This window comes from Heterocephalus glaber, unplaced genomic scaffold (assembly GCF_053883595.1).
Source record: "Heterocephalus glaber isolate CG9 unplaced genomic scaffold, H.glaber_assembly_v1.0 deba00001504, whole genome shotgun sequence".
Classification (NCBI taxonomy): Eukaryota; Metazoa; Chordata; class Mammalia; order Rodentia; family Bathyergidae; genus Heterocephalus; species Heterocephalus glaber.
In genome coordinates this window covers 3,246,804-3,271,302 of record NW_028258324.1, presented here as the reverse complement: position 1 = coordinate 3,271,302, position 24,499 = coordinate 3,246,804, and the positions used below count along the sequence as shown (strand labels likewise).

At 41.6% G+C, this 24,499-nt stretch overlaps 1 protein-coding gene across 13 annotated transcripts in view; it reads right to left on the bottom strand.

Annotated features, from left to right (window-relative positions):
* The window catches only part of Iho1 (interactor of HORMAD1 1), a 31,029-nt gene extending 9,356 nt beyond the window's left edge, over nucleotides 1-21,673 (bottom strand). Inside the window, exons 1-7 of one of the 13 annotated variants that reach the window (XM_013070045.3) lie at nucleotides 21,550-21,667; nucleotides 21,112-21,357; nucleotides 15,031-15,101; nucleotides 11,157-11,331; nucleotides 8,275-8,438; nucleotides 4,025-4,073; nucleotides 3,562-3,649 (exon numbers count right to left, since the gene is read on the bottom strand). In XM_013070045.3, the coding sequence (XP_012925499.1) occupies nucleotides 3,562-3,649; nucleotides 4,025-4,073; nucleotides 8,275-8,438; nucleotides 11,157-11,331; nucleotides 15,031-15,086 (532 nt within the window). In that variant the 5' untranslated portion in view covers nucleotides 15,087-15,101; nucleotides 21,112-21,357; nucleotides 21,550-21,667. Of the gene's footprint in view, nucleotides 1-3,561; nucleotides 3,650-4,024; nucleotides 4,074-8,274; nucleotides 8,439-11,156; nucleotides 11,332-15,030; nucleotides 15,102-21,111; nucleotides 21,358-21,497 lie in introns of all 13 variants that reach the window. The other 12 variants (XM_021260994.2, XM_021260915.2, XM_087186057.1 and 9 more) reach the window with 12 other exon arrangements.
* Between the last annotated feature and the right edge of the window lie 2,826 nt (nucleotides 21,674-24,499).

Genomic DNA, 24,499 nt, shown 5'->3' with positions numbered 1-24,499 from the left:
TGGCTACAGTGAGACTTCTGTTTTGTTTTTTTGGTACTGGGGATCCAACTCTGGACCTTGCGCTTGCAAGGCAGGCGGCAGAACCACTGAGCTATAAATCCCTGGCCCCTACAGTGAGACTTCTGGATGAACAGGAAGACTGTGACTGACAAAAGATTTCATGACCTTTTTCCATGAAGGTACCAAATAGATGAACACAAGACAGCATGTCCATGTGGTGGGTTTTCTGGCTCTTTTCCTGGTAAGTGCTGTGAGTTAGGGCCTCCCTATATGATAGAATATTCTTCTGGTTCCCTTCTCAATTGCTAATTTTCATCCCCTGATCATTACCTACCAGGAAAATGAATGATTCTGGAAAGGCTACTCATACTTATTTTCAAGAATGCTGACTTTTTTTCGAAGGGGGAGAGGTCCCCTGGGCTCAAACTCAGGGCCTTGTGCATGGCACACTCTACTATTAAGCTACATTCCCAACCCTTTTCATTTTGCGACAGTGTCTTGCTGAGTTCTCCAGATGGGCTCAAACTTTCAATTCTCCTGCTTCAGCGTCCCAAGTAGCTGGGATTACAGGTGTATACCAATACTGCTGGCCAATTTAGCTTTTTGACTCAAAACATTTAGGGTTTATCTTCTAATTAATATGATGCCACTTTGTTATTGCTTGCCCCCTCATTGTGGCTCCCTCTCTTGAGTCTAACCTTCTGAAAGTAAAGGAACCATTAGAGACCAAGAATCACTATCTGTTGGCCAGGCACTGTGGCACACACCTGTAACCCCCATACTTGGAAGGCTGAAGCAGGAGGATTGCTGTGAGTTTGAGGCCAGCCTGAACTACTTAGTGAGGCCCTGTCACAAAACAAAACAAATCCGGATCCCTATGCTTCTTGTAAGCCAGATTTTCAGTTCTAGTCTCTTTTGTGATCTTGTTTTCTTTTTTTTTTTTCTTTTGTATCTTTCAGACAGCGTCCTTCTATGTAGTTCAGGCTGGCCTTCAACTCACTATGTAGCCCAGGGTGGCCTTAGCCTTGGGCTCAAAATGATCCTGCCTCAGCCTCCAGTGGATCACAAGTGTGCGCTACTATTGTAGAATAGGTAAATTAATTAGATATCTTGTAGGCAGTTAGACAGGGCCGGCCTTCCAGGAACCAACATGGAGGACAATCAAGAGACTCACTGTGGGCCGGGGATTTAGCTCAGTGGTTTCGCCACCTGCTACGCAAGCGCCAAGGACCCGAGTTCGATCCCCTACCACCACCACAAAAAAGTTGATGATATTCTAAACACGTATCAATCACCTAGGTAGGAGACCAAGATGTCACCCAACCCTTACCAAAAATCCTTGCTCATTCCTTGTATGCTTCCCCATTGGAGGCCTATTTAATCAATATTACCCATACTTGTAAGTGACTGTACTTGTAATCTTACTAGTTGACTATAGTTTTGTCCCCCCTTGAACCCACCTCACCTTGTGGCTTTGTCTCATAAAACACCTCTGAGAAGCAGGGTAAGCGGTCACCCACCCTCCGGTCCCCCTTCTGTCTCTCTTAGAAGCTGAGAAGCTGTCTTTCTCTCAATAAATTTTTCCTACTCTTTTTTTTTTTTTTGGTACCAGGGATCGAACTCCGGTCCTTGTGCTTTCAAGGCAGGCGGCAGAAACACTGCACTAAATACCCAGCCCCAAGTTTTCCTACTCTTAACCTCCATTGCTCCTAGATTTCATCTATTTTAGAGAACACAAACTCATGCTTTGGATATCTAGCACCTTTGGGAGTTATATCTATTCCCTCTATATCACTATCTCAAGCCTGGCCCTGCCTTGATCTTGTGAATCTGGGGACTTAAATGCTACATTTTTGTGGCAATCCTTCTTTGTGTACTTCAAGTTGTTTTTTTTTTTGTTTTTTTTTTTTTAATCTGCACTATTGGGGATTCAACCTAGGGCCTTTTAACATTTTTTTTTTTGGAGACAGGGAGTGTCTCACAAAATTCCCCAATCTGGACTCAAATTTGCAATCCTCCTGTCTCAGCCTCCCAGAGTGCTGGGATTATAGGTGTGTGCCACCACACCCAGCTATTCACCCAGTTCTAAATGCAGAACAAAAACAGAGCATACTTTGGCTTGAGAGGTCTCTCAAAGGCCCACATGTTAAAAGCTTGGTTGCCAGCCTATGGTGCTGTTCAGAAATAGTGGGACCCTTTGGAAGAGGGCCTAGTGGAAGGAATTTAGATCATCAGGTTGCACCCTTGAAGATGATACCGGGAAGCTGGTCCCTTCCCGTCTGCTTTCCAGTCACCATGAAGGCAACAGGCCTCCTCTGACATGCACGCCTGCAATGATGTATTGTGTTGCCACAGTATCAAAGTAACAGAGCCAAGCAACCACAGACTGAAACCTGAGATTATGAATCCAAATAAACCTTTCCTGCGGGGCGGGGATTTAGCTCAGTGGTTCCACCGCCTCCCTTGCAAACGCAAGGCCCCGAGTTCTATCACTGGTACAAAAAAAAAAACCAGGAACAAATAAACCTTTCCTCCTTATAAACTGATTATTCCAGGTATTCTATCATAGTGACAGAAAGCTATTTAACATAGAGTGTTTTCCTTGGCGACTTACAAATGAGTTATTCTATCACATTATACAATGAAGCATCCATGATTTCCTTCCTGCCTTGTAACTTCCTTCTCGTGGGGGTAGCAGTCCTAGGGTTCCAGCACCAGTTTTCAAACAAATGCACAGTTCCCCTGTGCGTGGGATACCCATAGTGGAAGCTAGCAGACAGACAGTACAATGTTTCTTTGCAGACAGATGGGGATTAATTTCTAAGCCACACAAAGGCATTAATTTTTGTAAATCATGAACAGTTCATCCCATGGCATTTGAATAAGTTGACTTCAATTGATTTAAAATAAAAATAAACACAGACAAATGCAAACAATTACAGATGCAGTCATTGGCTCTCTATTTTGCTTAGAAACTAGTAGATCTCGGGAAGCATCTGCCTAAGGAGGATTATGTGTTTCCCCTGTAAGGGAAAAGGCAATGGTTTCATCTATGTGCAAATCACTAACTTGGGGAACAGGGGATTTTTACAAACCACAAACTTTAGCTAAAATTGCAAATGGTGCTGTGATCCAAACAACTCTCACTAAAATCCAATCAGTGAAAGAACAGTGGGTGACTGGAGTATTTCTAAAACTTTGTGTCTCTATAGATAGCACAGCAGCGACTGATTCTTGGGAACTCAGGGAAGCTGCTGACTCACTTCACTAGTGAGATGAATCACCTGGCAGAGCTCTCTGCCCTGGGGACAGGAGGGTTACTGGAGGAGGAATAGTGCTTCACAAAAGACATTTGAGAACTAGTGTTGTCACACAGAGGTGACTCCTACCACCCAGCTTAGTGTGTGCTCCCTATCTCTTTAGAACTAATCTTTCACACCCATGTTTTCATCTGAAATATCAGGAACCATAGCCCTGGCAATCTACCAAAGGTCAGAAAGTTCATGATGACTGCTTACCAGTGCCCTCTGCTTATAGAAACCCCACACACTAAATACTTACATGTCTTAGCTACAGTTTCCAAAGAATCCAAAATAGATTGGCTTCTTGAAGTGAGGTGCTCCTCAGACTTGTCCACAGATGTCTGCAACTAAGAAATCCAAAGTTAAAAAAAAAAAAATCACAGAATCTTGGTTTATTCTACTAATTTGGAGAATTGTCATTTAACCATAAAATAGGGTAGTTAAAATATTGCTATTTTACATGAACTAAAGCTGATACTTTTTTTTTTTTTTTTTTTTTTTGCTTTTTTGAGACAGGGTCTCACTATATAGTTCAGCCTGGCCTTAAACTCACTATGTAGCCCAGGTTAGCCTCAAAATTGTGGCAATCTGCCTGTCTCAGCCTCCCAAGTGCTGGGATTAGATGTGCACACCCTAGATCCATCACACTTGGCAATACCTTATCATTATTAAAGGTCTTAAGAAGTAAGATGTTCTAACTCTTGAAATGTAGCTATACTTACCCTCTGAATGTTTTCTCTGACCTGGGAAAGGAAGTTGTATAGACTCTCACTAGAGTAGGAGGAAAAAAAGAGAACAAGTTTTTGTGAAATATTGAAACAACATAAAACAGAACTGATTCCATGAATATGGCAGGTGTCCATCTAGGAAACACTGCTTGATCAGAAATGGAGCTCAACCTGAAAAACTTCAGGGCCTAGAAGGAAAAAAGTAGAACATTAACTGTGACCATTTCCAAGGAAAATTACATTTTTCTTTTTAAAATCTATATCATATATCTTTTTTTTTTTTTTTTTTTTGGTACCAGGGATCGAACTCGGGAACTTGCGCTTGCAAGGCAGGTGCTGGAACCACTAAGCTAAATCCCCGACCCTAGATGCAGCTTCATAACTTACTTCCAAGTAACTAATTTCTCTGACCAACCTCCTTACATAAAAAATGAATGTAGGTGCTGGGCATGATGGTGCATGCCTGTAATACCAGCATTTGAGAGGCTGAGGCAGGCAAATCACTGCAAGTTTGAGGCCTGCCTGGGCTACACAGTGAGTTCAAGGCCAGTCTGAAATACACAGTGAAACCTTGTCTCAAAAAAAAAAAAAAGTAGCTGTTGTAATTTATTCACATTCTCATTCTCAGCCTCCACTCCAGCCATGAGGACTTACTATGTGCCCCAGGCTGGTCTTAGATTTATGAGTTCAAGTGACCCTTCTGCCTTAGCCTCCCAAGGAGCCAGGACTCCAGGTGTGGGCCATTATACCTGGTTTAGCAGTCCTAATTCATCTCACATGTTTGCTACAAAAAATAACACTAGTGAATAATATGCATAAAATTCAGAGTATACATCAAAAATGTAAACATTTTAAAGTGAGAGAATCAGCCTTAACTATGACTTATGCGCCAGATGTGGTGGTGCATGTCTATAATCCCAGTACTTGGGAGGTTGGGGCAGGAAAATTGTGAGTTCGAGGCCAGCCCAGGCTACATAGTGAGTTCAGGGCCAGCCTGAATTACAGAGCAAGACCCTGTCTCAAAAAAAAAAAAAAAAAAAAAGTCGTGCATTATATTGGCCTAGAGGTTAGTTCAGTAGGACTTGCCTAGCATACAGGAGGCCCTGAGTTTGACACCCAGCACTGCTAAAAAAGAATTCATGAGGTTTTTTTTGTTTTGTTTTGTTTTTTAAACAGCGTCTCACTCTGTAGCCCAGGCTAGCCTCAAACTGATGGTAATTCTCCTCCTCAGCCTCCTGAGTGCTGGGATTATAGTCATGTGCCATAATGCCTGCCTCAATTTTATGTATTTTTATTTTTATTTTGTGTACTGGGGATTGAATCCAAGGACTGCACATGTTAGGCAAACACTGTATCACTAAGCTACATCTCCAGCCCTTTTAAAATTTTTCTTTTGGAATTAAAAGAATCATACCACAGTTATATATGTGCACCCATGTTCATAGCAGCACAGTTTGTAATAGCTAGAAATTGGAAACAGCCCAAATGCCCATCAACTGGAGACTGGATAAAGAAAATGTGGTTTTTTATAAAATGGAGTACTACTCAGCCATAAAAAATGAAAATTAGAGACATTTATAGCTAAATGGATGTACATTGAGATGATACTCTTTTTTTTTTTTTTTTTGGTACTGGGGATAGAATACAGGTCCTTGCGTTTGCGAGGCAGGTGGTGGAACCACTGAGCTAAATCCCCGGCCCTGAGGTGATACTCTTAAGTGGAATAAATAGGACACATGTGTAAATACTGAATAGTTTCTCTAGTGTGAGAAACTGAAAGTGTAAATAAGGACTAAAAGGTATAATAGATAATATGAAATAGGAAGAAAAGGGGCAAAGGGGAAGGGGAAGTGGGAGGGGTAGGGGAAAGGAAAGAAGGGAATGGAATTAATATGATAAAATGAAAACAAAGTCTTTGTAAATAAGGAAGGGATGGAGGGGTTGAAGGGAGGGCAGGGGAAAGGGTAAAAAATAAGAACCAAGAGAGATTATGTAAAGGTGCAAATTTCCAATGATGAATGTCATTATATTGTATACCTTAAATGTACCAATAAAATAAAATTTAAAAAAAATTTTTCTTTTGGATACAGTCTCACTAAGTTACATAGGCTGGACTTGTGATTCCTCTGCCTCAGCCTCTTGAGTAGCCACAATTACAGATATGCACCACCATGACCAGACTGTGCTTTTAAAATTTTTCTTGGTATTGAAGATTGAACCCAGGGACTATGTACTGAGCTAAATTCCAAGTCTTTTTCACAATTTTTGAAACATATTCTCACTAAATTGCTGAACTGCCCAGGCTGGGATTAAATCTGAGAAACTCCTGCCTCAGACTCCTAAATGCTAGGATTACAGGCATGCATAATGGGCTCATGCATATTCTTTTTTTTTTTTTTTGGTACCAAAGATCAAACTTGGGACCTTGTTCATGCATATCCTTGATCTTAAAATAACGTTACCTAATATCCTAAACCTGATAATCTGAAAAGATAACAAATCAGAGAGCAAAATTTTAGACAGAATCAATATAGCATTTCTTAAGTCCTTTAGTTTTTACTTCTCAGGTCAAAATTTTGCCAGCCTAAAAAAAAAATTTGCCAGCCTTATTTAAATCTACAATAAGTTACATTGACAAAAAGCACTAGGTGTGGTGGCACACATTATTAGAAGAACTAAAAGGACCAGATGTGGTGGCGAGTATCTGTAATCCCAGCTGTCTGGGAGACTGAGGCAGGAGAATTGACTCTGACTCAAAATAAAAATTTAAATTAAAAAAGGGTTGGAGATGTACCTAAGTGTGAAGGCCCTGAGTTCAATTCTCAGTACTGCAAAAAATAAAAGATCTCAAAAAACTAAGATGAATGCTCTGTTACAGCCTGTAATCTCAGCAATTTGAGAGGCTGAAGTAGTTAGATCAAAAGTTTGAGTCCAGCTTGAGTAATTTAGTAAAACCTGTCTCAAAATCAAAAATAGAAAAGGATGTCGATGTTGTTCAGTGGTACAGGGCATCTGGGTTCAATTCCCAGGAACATGAATACACGAACACACACACACACACACACACACACACACACGTGCATGAGCTGGAAGGCAAGAAGGCTATGCAATGGTTATTTGATACATTAACTTGAATGGGCTAAGAGATGCCCAGACATCTGGTAAAACATTATTTGAGTATGTCTGTAGGAGTTTTTCCATAAGAGCTAAGCATTTGAATTGGTAGGCTAAGTAAAGAAGATAACCCTCATAACATCATCCAAAGTACTGAGGGCCTGAATAGAACAAAAAGACAAAAGAAGGATAAATTCACTCTCTCCTCTTGAATCATCCATCTTCTGCCCTTAAGCATTAGAGCTCCTTGCTCTCAGACCTTCAAACTCCAGGACTTCATATCAGCAACTATCTCTCTCCTTCCCGAGGCCTTGACTCAGACTGTTTAGTTTTTGTTTTTGTTTTGAGACAGGTCTCACTATGTAGTCCAGGCTGGCCTTGAACTCACTATGTAGCCCAAGCTAGCCTTGAACTTGTATATACTCCTGCCTCAGGCTCCCAAGTGCTGGGATTACAGGCTGTGCCACTATGCCTTATTTCTGTATCTCTTGTCATCTGTCTCTCTCTCTGTCTCTGCCTGTGTATACACAAATCTTCCTGATTTTCCTTCTCTGGAGAACTCTTAATGTATGCTATGATGCACAAATTGAATTATTTGATTTTTTTAAAAACTGGTACTGGGAACTGAAACCAAGGCATTTGCATTGAGCTACATCCTCAGCCCTTATTTATTTATTAATCTTTTGTTTTTTTCTTGCAGTACTGGGGATTGAATCCAGGCCCTTCACACTGAGCTACATCCCCAGTTCTTTTTATTTTGAGACAGAGTCTCACTAAATTACTAAATTATGGACCAGGGATGTAGCTCAGTGGTTTCACCGACTGCTGCACAAGCGCAAGGACCCAAGTTTGATCCCCGGTACACACACACAAAAAAATTACTAAATTATCCAGGCTGGACTTGAAACGTCAGTCCTTCTGCCTCAGCCTCCCAGAGTGCTGGGATTACAGACGTGGGCTCCCTAAATCACGAAGCTACCCAGGCTGAGTCTGAACTTGTGATTCTCCTGCCTCAGCCTCCCAGAGTCCTGAATTATTTGATTACTGACACTGAATTATTTGGTTACTGACACTCCATTTTGTTCCCTCAGGAAACAGATTTGTCTTATCCATTTGAAAAGTTTCCATACCTGTCACATTTGTCTTTTGCAGTTTTATTTTTCTCCTCAAACTGTTTCAAGAGGCATTTTGATTTTCCAACTGGTAAAGGAAGAGAAAATAAGCCCCTGTCCTTTGTCTCTCCTCCAAAGAGTTGGGGTTTTGTCTGGTACTTTGTGAAAATACTAGGTTCACTCTGTTAAATGAAAAAAAATCAATATACCATTTCACACATAAAGCTATTATAGAATTCACTATTTTCTCTACAATGAAGAATACTTATGGGAAAACCATACTGCTAAGATAATATAGCATGTATTTTAAATATTTTTGTATCTATCAGAAAATTATATTCATAATAAAGTAACTCTTTTTACTAATAAAGTTTCTGTTTTATCAGCGCAGAGACATTTAATACGTCAGCTAAGGCCAAGTATAGATCCCTGTAATCTCCAGGACTCTGGGAGCCTGAAACAGGAACATTCCAAGTTTGAGCCCAGCCTGGGCAACTCAGAAACTTGAGACCCTGTCTCAAAAAAAAAAACAAACCTGAGATCGTAGCTCAATGTGAAGGGCCTGGATTCAATCCCCACGTCACCCCCCCACACCCACCCACCCACCCCCACACACAGCTAGCTAACATGGCTTGAAATCAGTTACATAAATTTATAGGTAACGACAGAAAATTACTCTGCCTCTGAGATGGTGTACTAAATTTTTTATTGTTTTGGGGGCACTGGGGAATTGAACCCAGGGCCTTTGTACTGAGCTACATCCCCAGTCCTTAGTCTTGCTAAGTCACTAAGCTGGCTAGGTTGTATTAAAGTTTTTATATTAAAAGGTTTAACTCAAATTGCTGTTTTGAAACAAAGTTCTGCTAATACAGTGCAAGTCAGCCTTGAACCTGCCTCAGCCTCCCTGAGTTGGGATTACAAGCGTATACCACCACACCTGGTAAACTGCTGTTTTTAGGTGCTAGTAAATTTAAAACCTGCTAGTAAGTTGGACATGACCTGGACAGTGGGCAGAGTGCCATATGATGAGCCATTTCCAGCATTTTTTTAATCTAACTGGAAACATTCGGTAAACACATCTATTACTTTATAGTGACATAGGGTGTGGCAAAGTTGGCAGGAGAAGTAGGTGTGACCTATTAATTACAAGATCTCTCAGGGCTGGGGATTTAGTTCAGTGGTTCCACTGCCACCCTCAAAAGTGCAGGGTCCCGAGTTCAATCCCCAGTACCAAAAAATAAAGAAAATAAAAATTAAAAAAAAAAAAGATCCCAGAACACATGCCCTGCACCTGGACTTCTCAGAAGCACCTGAGCAGTTATTCAAAGGATGGCCTAGACCTGATGTCAACTAAGGCATGGGATCCCACGAGCCCATCTCGGACTCATAGGTAGAAGTTCTTGTGGGTTTCTTCAGGATTCAGAAAGCATAAAAGATGGGCTGAGGATTTAGCCCAGTGGTTCCGCCGCCTGGCTCAGAAAGTATAAAAGGGCACAGACACCAAGAAGAGTTTACTATTGTCCCTTTCCTCACAATACCCCACCCTGCTTCCTCCAGGGTATGCTTTTCAACTTGCTTTGTTTTTCGGGGGGTTTTTTTGGTGGTGGTGGTTGGGGGTCGAACTTGGTTCCTTCCGCTTCAATCCTCGCAAGTGCAAGGAGCCGAGTTCGATCCCTGGTACCAAAAAAAAAAAAAAAGAAGACGGGCAACCACCTCACTAACCTGTGCAGGTTGGTGGGCTCCAAGGCTGGGCTGGGCAAGTAACTCTTCGGAAGGCTCACCCTCAAACACAACTAGGAGGCCCCAGAGCTGGCCGGGCTCTGAGAGGCTCCTGCTCACCCAGCATCAGGGCTTTGGGCTAACCCTCTCCCTCTAGCCACCAGGCAGCTTTTTCATCTATCTGGAGCCCCCTCCCAAGTCTTGGACCAAAAGAAAATAAAGCCTTTTGCAGGAAAAAAAAAAAAGAACTCCCTAATAACAATATCATTAGATACCAGTTTTTGTACTAACATACTAACCTCAGAGCCTACTCCACTAACATAAAGCTCTGACCTAATCTTAGGTTTTATGTCCCTATTTGATGTAGGTGAGTCTGTATATAAAATTAAACATAGTTCTAGACCAAAAATAAATCAAAATATTGATTGGTCTCAACAAAAATCAAGGATTTAGCCAGGCCCAGTATCATACGCCTCAGGTTTCAGCTATTCAGTGAGGCTGAGGCAGGAAGATCATTTGTGCCCAAGCATTCAAAGTCAGCCTCAGTAACACAGTCACACCCTGTTTTTTAAAAACTCAAGTTGTTAAATGACTGTCCCAGCCCAAGAATGTAGTTCAATGGCACAGTGCCTGCCTGGCAAGCACAATGCCCTGAGTTCAATTCCAGGTACAAAAAAAAAGAGACTGTCACTCCTTTTGGCCCTTATTCATTAACTTGGGCCCTAAAATTTTCATCTTCTTCAAAGAGATAATGTAGCAGAGATGACGGAAATCCAAAAAGTACCCGAAGTTTCATAGAAAACAGTCCATCTAAAAGAAAATTTCTGTCAGTTTATCCCTATTTTATGACAATTATTTTCTTGTGAAATTTGCACAAACTACAGTATGACTAGACTTAGGAAATTTCATACATTTGCTTTTCCCTAGAAGTGTTCAAGGGACCAACAATATTCTATACTGTTTTGGTAAGAGAATAAACTCCAAATGTAATTTTTTTTCATTTCAGACCACCACATCAAATGAGTTGCACAAGGATGCTAGTGATTAGATGCTGTCAGGACAGTAATAATTAGAAATGTACAATTCTAAAATATTTTCTAATAGAACAATAGTCTTCTTCATAGCTTATCTCCATAGTGACAATGAAATATGTGTAGAGAAATTCTGGAAATCAGACTCACATCCACAGAATTCTGTTGTAACTGTTTTGAATGTCTCAAGTGAGCACCTAGGTCTAAGGGTGCTGACAGGGTTTCTGAATTTTCTGGACAAAACTGAGATCCAAAGAGGAACTGGGAATCACTGAGAGCAGAATAATCAGTCTGATTATTATTCCAGTGAGATGACTTAGTGGTCCTGAAATTAAGAAAAAAAAAATATATATAAGTAGACAAATATTCTGAACAAATGTAATTCATAATTCACAATTTCAGAATATTCTGGGCAGGATGCTAGTTTTTTCTGACCTGTAAGACTCCTATATACTGCCAGTACTACCTACAAAGACACACACACACACAAATTTTTTTGGATTTTTGGTTTTTGGTACTGGGGATCAAACTCAGGATCTTGCGCTTGTGAGGCAGGTGGCAGGCAGCAGAATCACTGAGATAAATCCCCTGCTCTTTTGTTTTGTTTTTTGAGACAGGGTCTTGGTATGTAATTAAAGCTGGACTTGAACTCACAGGGATCCTCCTGCTTCAGCCTCTCCACAGCTGATATTACAGATATTAGCCACCATGCCCGGCAACAAAAAATTTTTATTTTATTTTATTTTATTTTATTTTATTTTTTGGAACCAGGGATTGAACTCAGGTCCTTGTGCTTGCGCAGCAAGCAGTGAAACCACTGAGCTAAATCCCCGGCCCTTTATTTTATTTTTAAAATTTTATAAACAAGAAAAATTTAAATGCCACATATTTTTATTTTATTTTTGTCCCAGTGCCATGGATCGAACTCAGGACCTTGCACTTGCCACACAAGCACAGTGCTACTAAGCTACATCCCAGCCCTATATATTTTTATAATAACCTTGGAACCACCAAATGAAAATTCAAACAGAAAAAACCAACACCATTATTTCTTGCATCATAGCATTCTGGGCTATAACACCATTTTGGATATTTAAGTTCATAAAATTTTGTTTTAGGGATTAAAAAAAATCCTCTTTTTAAAAAGATGTATCAGTTCATCATTAAGGGACTAGATAGATGAAATATGGGATATGCATTTAGTTAATATAATAGAAACAAACTAAAACTATATAGAATCAGATTTTTGTGAAAAAAAAGTTTGTGTGCAAATAAATTAAAAATCAAATGAGCTCTATCATACATCATTTATGTGATTTTTTTTTTTTTTTTTTTTTTTTTTGCTACTACTGGGGATCAAACTCGGGTCCTTGCGCTTGCGTAGCAGGCATTGAAACTGAGCTAAATCCCCGGTCTTTATGTGAATTTTTGGTATTGTGTGAGGCAGGATTTCTCTGTGTGGTCCAGGCTAGCCTTGAGCTTGTGATCCTTCTACGTGCACTCCCTTGCCCAACTTATTTATGTAAATTTTTTTTTTTTGGTACCAGGGATCGAACTCAGGACCTTTTGCTTTTGAGGTAGGCAGCAGAACCACTGAGCTAAATCCCAGACCCTTTATGTAAATTTTTAAACCTACATTATGAACACTAAACAAATATACTAAGTGTATAGAAGGTGAAGAAGGACACACACTAACTTTCTTAGTGTGTGTGCCTATGGGGAAGGAAACAGGACTGGAGAGAGAGAAGCCATAATAGAATAAATGCAAATCTTGCTGTAGGCTGTCTGTATCCCCCTTAAATTTATATGTTGAGGCCCAACTCTCCCACAGTGAAGGTATATGGAGATGGGGCCTCTCGAAAGTACTTAGGTTTACATGAGATTCTGAGGGTAGGATAGGATTAGTGTCCTTAAAAGAAGAGACACCCCACCCACTCACCCACACACACACTCATACAGTACACCTTGGGCTCTGTCTCAGTCATGAGAAGATACAGAATTAAAGGGGTCTGTCAATAAGCCAGGAAGACATTATATATATTACATATATTTATATGTATATTAGTTATTCAGAATAGTAGATTTCATTTTGGATGTTTGTATATGCATAAAACATATTTTAAGCTGCTAAGTTTTTTGTTTTTTGCTTTTTGTTTTTTTCCAGTATCAGGGATCGAACTCAGGATCTTGCACTTGCCAGGCAGGTGCGGTGCCACTCACTGAGCTACATCCCGGCCCTCATAGCAGTCTTTAGACCTCATACATGAAGGGAGGAATTTAGCAAAACTCTGTCTCAAAATAAAAGGGGGGGCGGGATGTAGCTTAGTATAAAAGCCTTAGGTTCAATCTCTAGTACCACCAAAAAAAATTGTTTTAATTTTTAATTAAAAGATCTCAGCTGGGCATGGTGATACACACCTGTAATCCCAGCACTCAGGAGGCTGAGGAGGATCACCATGAGTGACTTGGGCTATATACTCAGTTCAAGGCCAGCCTCCACTCCATAGTGGGACCACATCTCAAAGAAACAAAAAATTTCAATAACAATTTGCATTATTTAATGCTACTGAATAAGCTGAGAACAAATACTTTTTATGAGCACATACATATCTACCTACAAATAACTCCATTTTCCAAATGCTTAATTTAAACTAATTATGGTGGTGAACACCTGTAATCCCAACTCAGGAAGCTGAGGCAGGCAGATTGCCTTGAGTTTGAGGCCAGCCTGGGCTACATAGTGAGTTCAAGGCCAGCGTGAACTACGTAGCAAGACTCTGTCTCAAAAAATCAAAACCAAAAACTAATTAGTGTATAAGTACATATTCTAAGTTGAAGTAATGTTCATATTATCAATACAAACAAAAAAGTTATTTATATATTGGTATAAGCATTATTAATCAAATGAAAAGAAAACAGTTCAATATAAGGGCAATTATTTTTACTCATAGAACCATTTCTTGAGATTAGCTAAAGTAATGGGCTTCACACGTATATTGTAATATGGGTTGCAAAATCATTGCTCAAAATAGCTCTCTGAAACAAAGACAATAATCAGCTAGGCTGAAAAAAAATCCAGTTCTGCAATGTAAGAGTTATATCTGGAACCAAAAACCTGGAATTAAACAACGATTTCTGTCTATTCTGTATCACCCAAAAGCACTTTCTTCTTTTTGAGAAATAAAGAGAAAGTGTTCTAGGTTTTTGATCAATTAATAACTTCATTCCAGAAGGTGTAGGAAAAGAACTATCCAATGATACCAAAAGCAACTAGAGTTCCCTTAAATATACACTAGTCCCTTAAATATACCCTCCAAATTAGCAATAGCAGATTTATTGTAGGTTGGTGAACACCAATCTAAGTACCTCAGTGGAGCAATGGAGTGGGCACTATGTTAGAAGAGCCTTGGGGGCTGGGGCTTTAGCTCAGTGGTTCTGCCACCTGCTTCACAAGTGCAAGGTCCTGAGTTCGATCCCCAGTATCAAAAAAAACAAAACAAAAAAGCCTTGTCAATAGCCAGAGTGGCTCTTATCCCCACAATACCTACCAATTCCATTATTGATTCAAACTCACAAATGAACACTGATTTGATTTTGCTCTTTACTATTTCAGCAGCAATGACCCAACTGTGGTCAGATTGTACATGTTGGACCATGTCTGATTTTCATAGGTACAGTCTGTAAGCCCAGTGCTAGAATAGAGTTATTACTCAGTTAACAAAGAGTTGGACTGACACCCTACCAGGAAATGGGAAGGAGGAAAAAACAAGCACAGGAAGGAGAAGCAGTGACAAAGGAGAAAATAGAAAAGAGCCAGTATGAGGTATCTTTATTACTATAAACTAATAGGAAGGAGACCTTTTTTCTATAATATCATAAGGTCTTCTTAAATATTAGAGAATGTTTTTTGTTTTTGTTTTGGTACTGGGGATCGAACTTGGGACCTTGCGCTTCCGAGGCAGGCGCCGGAACCACTGAGCTAAATCCCCGGCCCAATATTAGAGAATGTAATCAGAAAACTTACCCAGAGCCTGAGGGAATACTGAGCATCTCTTTGACATTCCAGACATTAAAATTCATTTCTTATGATTTTTTCTACCAGAAAGAACACAAGAATATTAATTAAGATTAGCCAGGCATGGTAGTACATGCCTGTAATTCCAGCATTCAGGAGGTTCAAACAGGAGGATCACAAGTTCAAGGTTAGCCTGGACTACATAACAAGGCCCTGTCTCAGGTAAATTAATTAATTAATTAGTTTGGAGACAAGGTCTCAATAAGTCATTATAATGCACAGGCTGGGCTTGAACTTGAGACCCTGCTGCCTCAGTCTTCCAGAGTGCTAGGATTATAGACATGCACAACCACAATAGGCTAAACCATGAAGTTCTAAACCAGGTCAGTCCAGTACCAAAGCCATGCTGTTTATTTTATTTATTTATTTATTTATTTTGGTACCAGGGATTGAACTCGAGACCTCGAGCTTCTGAGGCAGGTGGCGGAACCACTGAGCTAAATCCCCGGCCCTAATCATGCTGTTTAAAGCAAACCACGTTCTGTTTCTTAACATTTGCTCTGTTTTAGGTACTTTCTAGGACCAAGCAGCTCTGAATGTCTCCCTTTATTAGTAGCAAGGCAATAAATTGAAACCATATAGCTAGGTAGCTTGTTTGCTTGCTTTTCGTTTTTTGAGACAGGGTCTTGCTATGTAGTTCAGGCTGCCCTCAAACTCACTGTAATCCTCCTGCCTCAACCTCCCAAGTGCTGTTATTACAGGCATATGCCACCACTCAGCCAAAAGCATATAGTTTTAGAAGCAACCAGCCCACGTTCAATCCTGGTACCAAAAATATATAAATTAATTAATTAATTTAAAATCTAGGTGGCAACTTTCCTTTATATCATAATATTCTTGGGCCAGGGATTTAGCTCAGTGGTTCCGCTGCCTGCCTTGCAGGCGCAAGGTCCCGAGTTCAATCCCTGGTACCAAAAAAAAAAAAAGCAACCAGACAAAAATTCAGATCCTGACTCTTGAACTTATAACCTGAGTGAACTTGACCACTTCTTTTTTTTTGGTACCGGGGATCGAACTCAGGTTTTTGCACCTGTGGGGCAGGCGGTTGGCACCACAGAGCTAAATCCTGGCCCCTTGACTACTTCTTTGAAACTCAGTTTCATTAATTAAATGAGAACAAGAGGATAACATCTATCTTAAAGAATGGGGATAGGAATTCAAGAACATGGATATGGAGTGATTTGGTGATAAAGTACATGCTTAGCATGTGTGAAGTGCTGAGTTCAAACCCCAGTAACAAAACAAACAACATGAATATCAGTCAGACATGCCTATAATCCCAACATTCTGCAATGCTGAGGAGGAGGCTTGCCAGTTCAAGTCTCACCTAAGCAACTTAGCAGTTTAGTAAAAAACTGGTTTTAAATTTTTTTTTTAAAAAAGGGCTAGGGATATAGCTCCGTGCAAAGGCCCTGGCCTTAATCCCTAGTACTGCAGAAAAGCAAAACCAAAAACATGATTATCTAGTACCTGGCATGGACACTGGTACTTATTAGCCTCTTCTTACTTTCTCAGAGAATGTGGCTTTACCATTTTCAAAGAAATCCATGATCTCTGAGGGTTGCTCACATTTACCTGGTCTCAGTTCAAATGGCCAATTTATAACAGACTACAGATTCTCACATTCACTTCATTGCAAATAAAGTTCCCACAGGGTTGAAACTAAATATTACAGGTGGTTTTTTTGGCGGGGGGTGGGGGGCGGGCGGTAAGATAAGGTCAAAGCATGTACATGGTTCAGGCTGGCTTTAAACACACTATGTAGCCCAGGTTGGCCTAAAACTCCTGGCAATCCTTCTGCCTCAATGTGTAGAGTGCTAGCATTACAGGCATGCATCACCATACCCAACTGACAGTTAATTTTTTGTCTCAACCCTATTGAACATGGTTTAATAATGTCTCCTCCTTTGTAGACTACCTCAAAGAAGATCAGTTCAATATTACTTTCCCACAAAGCAAATAAATTAATAATATTCCTCACTGAGATGACAAGTGAAAAATTTTTATTTTAAAAACTGGCTATAAGCCAGGTACCATGGTATACTTTGGTAATCCCAACATTCAGGAGGCTGAGGCAGGAGGATCACTGAGCATTCAAGGCCAGCCTGGGCTACATAGTGAGTTCAAGGCTACCTGAACTACATAGAGACCCTATCTCAAAAAACAAACACACACACTCACAAATGTGCACAAGTGCACACATAAAAACTGCCTACATTGCTCAAGAGTTTACTGGAGGATTCTATAAAACGTTTAAGGAAATCGTTGTTTTTTGTTAGTTTTTGTTTTTGTTTTTTTTTGGTACCGGAGATTGGAACCTTGCACTTGCACAGCAGGCGGCGAAACCACTGAGCTAAATCTCCGGCCCTAGTTTTTGTTTTTAAGACAAAATCTTGCTATATTATCTAGGCTGGTCTCAAATTCCTAGGCTTAAGCAGTCCTCCTACCTCAGTCTCCCAAGTAGCTGGTGCATTCCACCACAGCTGGCTTATTACTGAGTTTTAAGTAAGGGTTCTTTGCAGGGGATGTAGCTCAGTGGGAAACTGCCTGCCTAGTATGCTCGAGGCCCTGGATTTAAGCCCTAGCACTACTAATGAAAAAATTTTTTGTGTATTTTGGATGTTAGTCCTTCATCAGATAAGGCTTCTGAAAGGATTTTCTCCTAATCTGTGGCTTGTCTTCTTAGTTTTCTTCCCTCCCTTATTTCTTTCTTTCTTTCTTTTTTTTTTTTTTTTGGTTTGTCCTATAACCTTGCTATAATCATTTACTGGTGAATATTAGGAATATTTTCTTACTTCCTCCTTTCTGGCAATTATAGGGTTACTATACAAAACAGGACACCCAGTTAAATTTGAATTTCCCATCAGGTAGGGTAATACACACCTATAATCTCAGTACTCAAGAGGCTGAGGCAGAAGAATTAAGAGTTTGAGGGCCGGGGATTTAGCTCAGTGGTTTTGCTGCCCGCTGTGCAAGCTCAAGGACCTGAGTTCGATCCCCAGTACCAAAAAAAAAAAGAGTTTGAGGCCAGCCTGAACTACAGGGCCTTGTCTCAAAAAAAAAAAAAAAAAAATTAATTTCCCAAATATTACCTGGGGTGCTGGGGATTTAGCTTAGTGGCACTGCGCCTCCCTGGTAAGCACAAGGTGCTGAGTTAAAAAAAAAAAAAAAGCTTTGCCAAATATTACATGGGACATACTTGAACTTAAAAAAAAAAAAAGTTTACTGAAATCCAAATTTAACTAAAATCCTATATTTTTACTTGTTAAATCTTATATCCCCTACATGCCACTACCACAAGCCTGGATTACTGCAATGGACTCCTAACTGATCTCCCCTATTCTTCCTTTGACTCACTTCAGCCTCTTTTCTACAAAGCAGACAGAGTTAAAGTAACTCTCAATCAGATTACATCCTCCCGTTACTCAGACTTTCCACCGCTCCTACCCTACTGAAAATAAACCCAGAGTTCTCATGATTATTTACAGTGTATTCTGCAAACTTCCCTAACCTTGCTCCTCTCCCATCTATACCTCTCTCCATAACTTTCCATAGCTCCTCACAATTGCTTTCCTTCCTAGGTCCCTGTACATACTGCACCCTTGACTTGGTACACTTCTCTGTCAGCTATCAGTATCATAGGTCACCCCACTTCCTTCAGGTGGTCTCTCAAATTATTTATTCAAAATCTTAACTCCACAGCAATCACTGTGACTCTTTCTTGCCTTATTTTTTCCACAGAAAATTATCATTCCAATACAGTATATACAGTATTTTATTAATTATCTTTTGTCTTCTGTCTCAGTACATATATCTATGCTTACTAGAATATAATATTAGGCTCACTGCTTTATCCTCTGGAATCTAGAAATCATGCCTGGCACATAATAGGTGCTCAGAAAACATTTAGTGTTAAGTGAGTAAAAAACTTGGGAACTAAATTAGAATAGAAACAATGGTGGATATCCCAATATACAATGGATATCCCAAATATCCACAAATTTAAAACATACGAGGGTTTTTTGTTGTTTTTTTAATACTGGAGATTGAACTCCGGGCTAAGCACGTACTTTGCTATTGGCCTACACACAATTACATCCTAAATCCCTGGATCAGTATGGACTTCTTACAGGCACCACCATGCATACCTATAGTTCCCAGAAACTTGGCAGGTTGAGAAAATAGGATCACGTGAGTCCAGGATTACAGGAGTTCCAGGCCAGCCTGGGAAATATAGCAAGATCCCATCTCAAAAAAAGAGCCATGTGCAAGGACTCAAGTTCGATCCCGGTACCAAAGAAAAAAACAAAAAAACAGCCAGGCCGTGGGCCGGAGATTTAGCTCAGTGGTTTCGCTGCCTGCTGCGCAAGCGCAAGGACCGGAGTTCAATCCCCGGTAGCAAAAAAAAAAAAAAAAAAAAAAGCCAGGCTAGACATGGTGGCACATGCCAGCACTCAGGAGGCTGAAGGAGAATTTCTGTAGAGTTCAAGGCCAGCCTGAATTACAAAGTGAGACCCTGTCTCAAAAAACAAAACAAAACAAAAACGAACAAAAAATAGGTGTAACGGCATATGCTCATAATCCCAGTATTCTGGCAGGGCCAGACAGGAGGATCACAAATTCAAAGTCAGCTTGGGGTACACAGTGAGATCCTCTCTCAAAAACAAAAAGTCATCGTTTGATGTCATTATTCCATACCTATATTGATATATCTATCCTCGATCACCTTTCATATCTGTTTATGTTGACAAAGGACAGTAATTTATGTACTCTGTGACTTGGGCTTTCAGATGTAGTAGTTCCCTCTTATTCCAAGGGGTTGTTTTCCAAGACTTTCAGTGGATGCCTGAAACCACAGGTCATATCAAGCCCTATAATTTACTGCCTTTTCCATCATAGCACTTAACTGTAATTTTTTAAAGGTATGACAGCAAAAATTAACAGTTTCTTTCTTCACAATTCCGTAGATAAAAGTTTTCTTCTTACCATGAATCTTGGCAACCTCAGAAATACACATTTTTTTCTTTCCTTAAATTGGAAACTGTCATCTTGGCACTTTAAAGGAGCGCTTTACAACTTTTTTTTTTTCTTCGCCTATCTCAATTCCCAACATTACTACTCTTGCACTTTGTGACCATTATCAAGTAAAATAAGGGTTACTTGATCACAAGCACTTACTGTGATAGTTGATCTAACAACCAAGAGGGCTCTGATAAAGTGACTAATGGGTATCATATACAGGGTGGATACCCCAGACAAAACGATGATTTGTGTCCTGACGAGGATGAAGCAGGGTAGTAAGAGATTTTATCATGGCACACAATTCAAAATTCATGAATTGGTTATTTCTGGAATTTTCATTTAATATTTTTGGACTGTTATCGACCACGGGTACATGAAACTGCAGAAAGAGATGGATAAGGGAGGACTACTGTTGTTCCCAGAGTGCCAGAATCTAATCTATGCTTAGGATTTTTTTTTTTTTTAAGACAATCTCACCATGTAGCTCAGGCTGGCCTTAAACGCACTACGTAGCCCAGGATAGGCTCATTTCCTGGCGATTCCCCTGCTTCAGGCTCCCGCGTGCACCACCACACTCAGCTCTTAGGAAGAATTTTAAAGTGGTTAAAGAAACCATGGTTACCGCCACACACACACACACACACACACACACACACACACACACACACACACTTTCCCCCCCTTCGGTACAAGGGATCGAACTCAGGATCTCAGGACCTTGCACTTTTGAAGCAGGCGCGGCGCCAACTGAGGTAAATCCCCGGCCCACCCCCCCATCCCCCCACCCCCAATTTTTAAAACAATTGAGATATACTCTTTCTCTCTTCACGAAGGACCAACTGGGCTTAATGCCTTTAGGCTCAGGTTTGTCTTTAAGCGTCTTGTGACTCACACTACCTGTGGAGTTTTTCACTTCCGGTAGGAACGGAAGTACTATCTGCCTAAAGTCACCTCAGGCGGCCCATTCGTCATCCCAAGGCGAAGGACAACCTAAACGCGCGCTCTTACACTTTGCTGGGCAGGGCTCCCTCTTCTTGCAGACCCTGCTCATCTCCTGCTAAGGGAAGATGAGAGGACCCGCGAGGGCAGAGGGTGGCTGAGGGCGCGGGCCGCACCCACTCCTCCTACACTCAGTCCTCCGGAGGCCAGGACTGAGACCTCAAGCGCCCCACTCCCCGACTGCTGGAAGAGCGGCTTCTCTTCACTCCGTGGCCCCGTGAAATCCAAGGAGACCACTCTCCAAATCAAGTCGCCCTAAACCCCAGGGAGAGAACAAGCATTTAGACTCCAACGCTCAGGTCTCTGGAAACGCCCGCAAGGTCCCCGGAAATTCCCAGCCTGTCTCCCAAGGCCTTGTTTGGCTCTTCAACCTCTCCTCCACTCCGTTTCCGTACCTCCCACACACATGCCGAGAGTCCCCACCTCCGGTGGTCCTCACATGCAAACCTAGAGCCACCGGGTCCCGCCTTCGAGGATTCCCTCCTGGTCCCGCGGAGACCAAGCATGTGCAACTACGCCTCCTGATGCACACTGACCAATGAGGATTCGGCTCCATCCCCAGGACTCCGCCCCCTCAGGTCACATGGTTTGAACTGTCAACTTTCCGCAGTTAACCTAGCTGCTCCCACTCCGATTTAAACCCGACCCAGCTGCACAGAGCAGACCTCGCTGGTCACCTTGCGTGTGGGGTTAACAAAAAGTCCCTGACCAAGATCTGACAATGCCATGCGAAGGCGGCATAGGTCGGACCAGGTGGCTGAGGACCAGGACCTGGCTCGGGCTCTCGGACGGGAGCCAGGCCGCCGGAGTGGGGTTTGGGGCGGGAGGCACGGAGATCACGTGGGGGCGCGGACGTGGGGCACTACAGGATGAAGGAAAGAGGCGGACAGTGGCCTGTGGGCAGGGACAACAGAGTAAGCAGGAGAAGTCCACGACTCTGCCTCGGGGTTTGACGACCCAGAAGGCACACAGGATGGGCTCACCCGCGAGTGTAGATGGAAATGAGAGCCAAGTGAGCCCAGACTGCAACTGAGCAGGACGGCTCGGAGATGACAAAAGCGGAGCCAAGCGCCAGAGCGCGCCTGGTCCTAGACCAGTGAGGGGCACCTGCAGCACGGCGTGCTTGGGAGGCCACCCCAGAATACGCAAAGCGAGGACGGGATCATCCCAGCAATCGGGAGGCTGAGGCAAGAGGATGGCAACTTTCAGCCTACCTTGGGGAATTTAGTGAAACCCTGTCTCAAAGTTTAAAAAGGATTGGCGTGGTGGCACGTGGCTGAACGCCTAGCACTCAGGAGGCTGAGGCAGGATTGCTACAAGTTCAAGGCCAGCCTGGGATACATAGCAAGACCCTTTCTCAAAAAACCAGAAAAAGAGGCCGGGCATTTAGCTCAGAGGCACCGCGCCTGCCTCGCAAGCGCAAGGTCCTGAGTTGGATCCTGGTACCAAACAAAACAAAACAAAAACCACAAAAAGGGTCAAGAGTGTAGCTCTGTGGCCCCACATCTTCCAGGCAAGTGCAAGGTCCTGAGTTTGATTCCCGGTCCCAGAAAAAAAAAGTTTGTGGTGGGGATGTAGCTCAGCGGCACAGCGCCTACCTGGCAAGCATGAGGTCCTGAGTTTGATCCCAGGTACCAAAAAAAAAAAAAAGTTTAGGGCCAGGTGTGGTGGGAAACTCCTGTAGTCTCAGCATTTGGAAAGCTGAGGCAGGAAGATTGCTGGAGTTCAAGGCTAGGGTGAGCTGGCTACATACCAAGCAAAAAATAAGCAATAGAATTAAAAAGGGCTGAGGGACTGGAGATTTAGCTCAGTGGCACTGCGCCTGCCTCACAAGTGCAAGGTCCTGGTACTGCAATAAATAAATAAACAAACACACAAGGGCTGGAGATGTAGCTCAATGCAAAGGCCCTGAGTTCAAGTGCCAGTAGGGGAAAAAAAAAGCAGTGGGGGTTGGGATCATATGTGACAGATGCCACTGCTGTGTCAAGGTAGATGAGAAGATGTTTTTTTCCGGTACCAGGGATCAAACTCAGCACCTTGTGCTTGCCAGGCAGGCACAGCACCACCGAGCTAAATCCCTGCCCGAGGATTTTTTTTTTTTAATGAGTGAGAATTGGTGATCTTGGCAGGAGCACTTTCAGTGGTGTGGTGAGGACAGATGCCTGATAGGTGTGTGGTTTCAAAACAGCAGGAGAAATCTTGCTATACCCATACAATGGAAAACTACAAGTAATAAAAAGGATTACGTAATTAGCACACCATGGAAAATCTCAGTTATGCTGAGTGAAAGAATATATACTGTAAGTAGAGTACATACTGTATGGTTCCATTTGTATAAAGTTCTAGAGAATAAAAATAATCTCTAGTGGGCCGGGGATTTAGCTCAGTGGTTCTCGAGCCTGCCTTGCAAGCACAAGGTCCTAAGTTTGATCCCCAGTACAAAAAAATAAATAAATAAAAGACTCAGAGGGAGAGTAAAGCAGAACTTAAGGGAAAACAAGTTTTTCCCAGCCTTAGGCAGTTTCCCCCCATCATCATCACCACCACTCCCCCCACTGTAACTCCTTGTTCTGGTACAAATAAAATTGGCAGTGGCAACTATGTCTTGTAAACAAAGTTTTATGACATCTTATTCTCATAAGATTCACAAGGCTCAGTCTTCTTTCAAGGATAAATTACACAGTTATGACCATATGATTGTTTTTAATTGCTTTGTCTTGCTTCTGTAACCTCCCTTGCCTCCACCCCACCCTTAGTTTCTCAACAACCTCCTTCAACCAAATGTATAAAACTGGAGCCTTTCCTTTGTTCTGGGCTTGATCTTTGGACACTAGCCTAGTCCCTTGTCAATATACACCTAAAACCTGGAATAAATCTTCCTGTATCACCTGTTGGTCTATCCTATCTCTTAAAATCCTGCAATAAGAGCACTTAACTAGCATGAGTGAATTCTGGGTTCAATCCCTAGGACAGCAAAAAATCAAATGAAAACATTACTGAGTTGCAGCTCCATTCTGCCCTCCCTAATACCATTCACCTAGCTCCCTTCCCCAAGTGAATTCTATCCCGAATTTGTTACTTCCTTTTTCTTTTTTTCAGTACTAGGGACTGAGCTCAGGGTCCTTACACTGAGCTACATTCCCATGAGATATTAATAATTAATACTAATAATTCAAATAATGAGATACTAAAACCATAGAGATAAACCTTAAATATATTAAATCAAAAGCCAAAGTGGCTGGGAGTGGTTGTGCCCACCCATAATCCCAGCACTTTCAGAGACTGAGTCTGGAGGATTACAAATTCAAGTCCAGCCTAGGCAATTTAGTGATTTAGTGAGACCCTGTCTCAAAAGACAAAAAAATATTTTTTTAGAGAAAAAAGGGCTTTCTTTTTT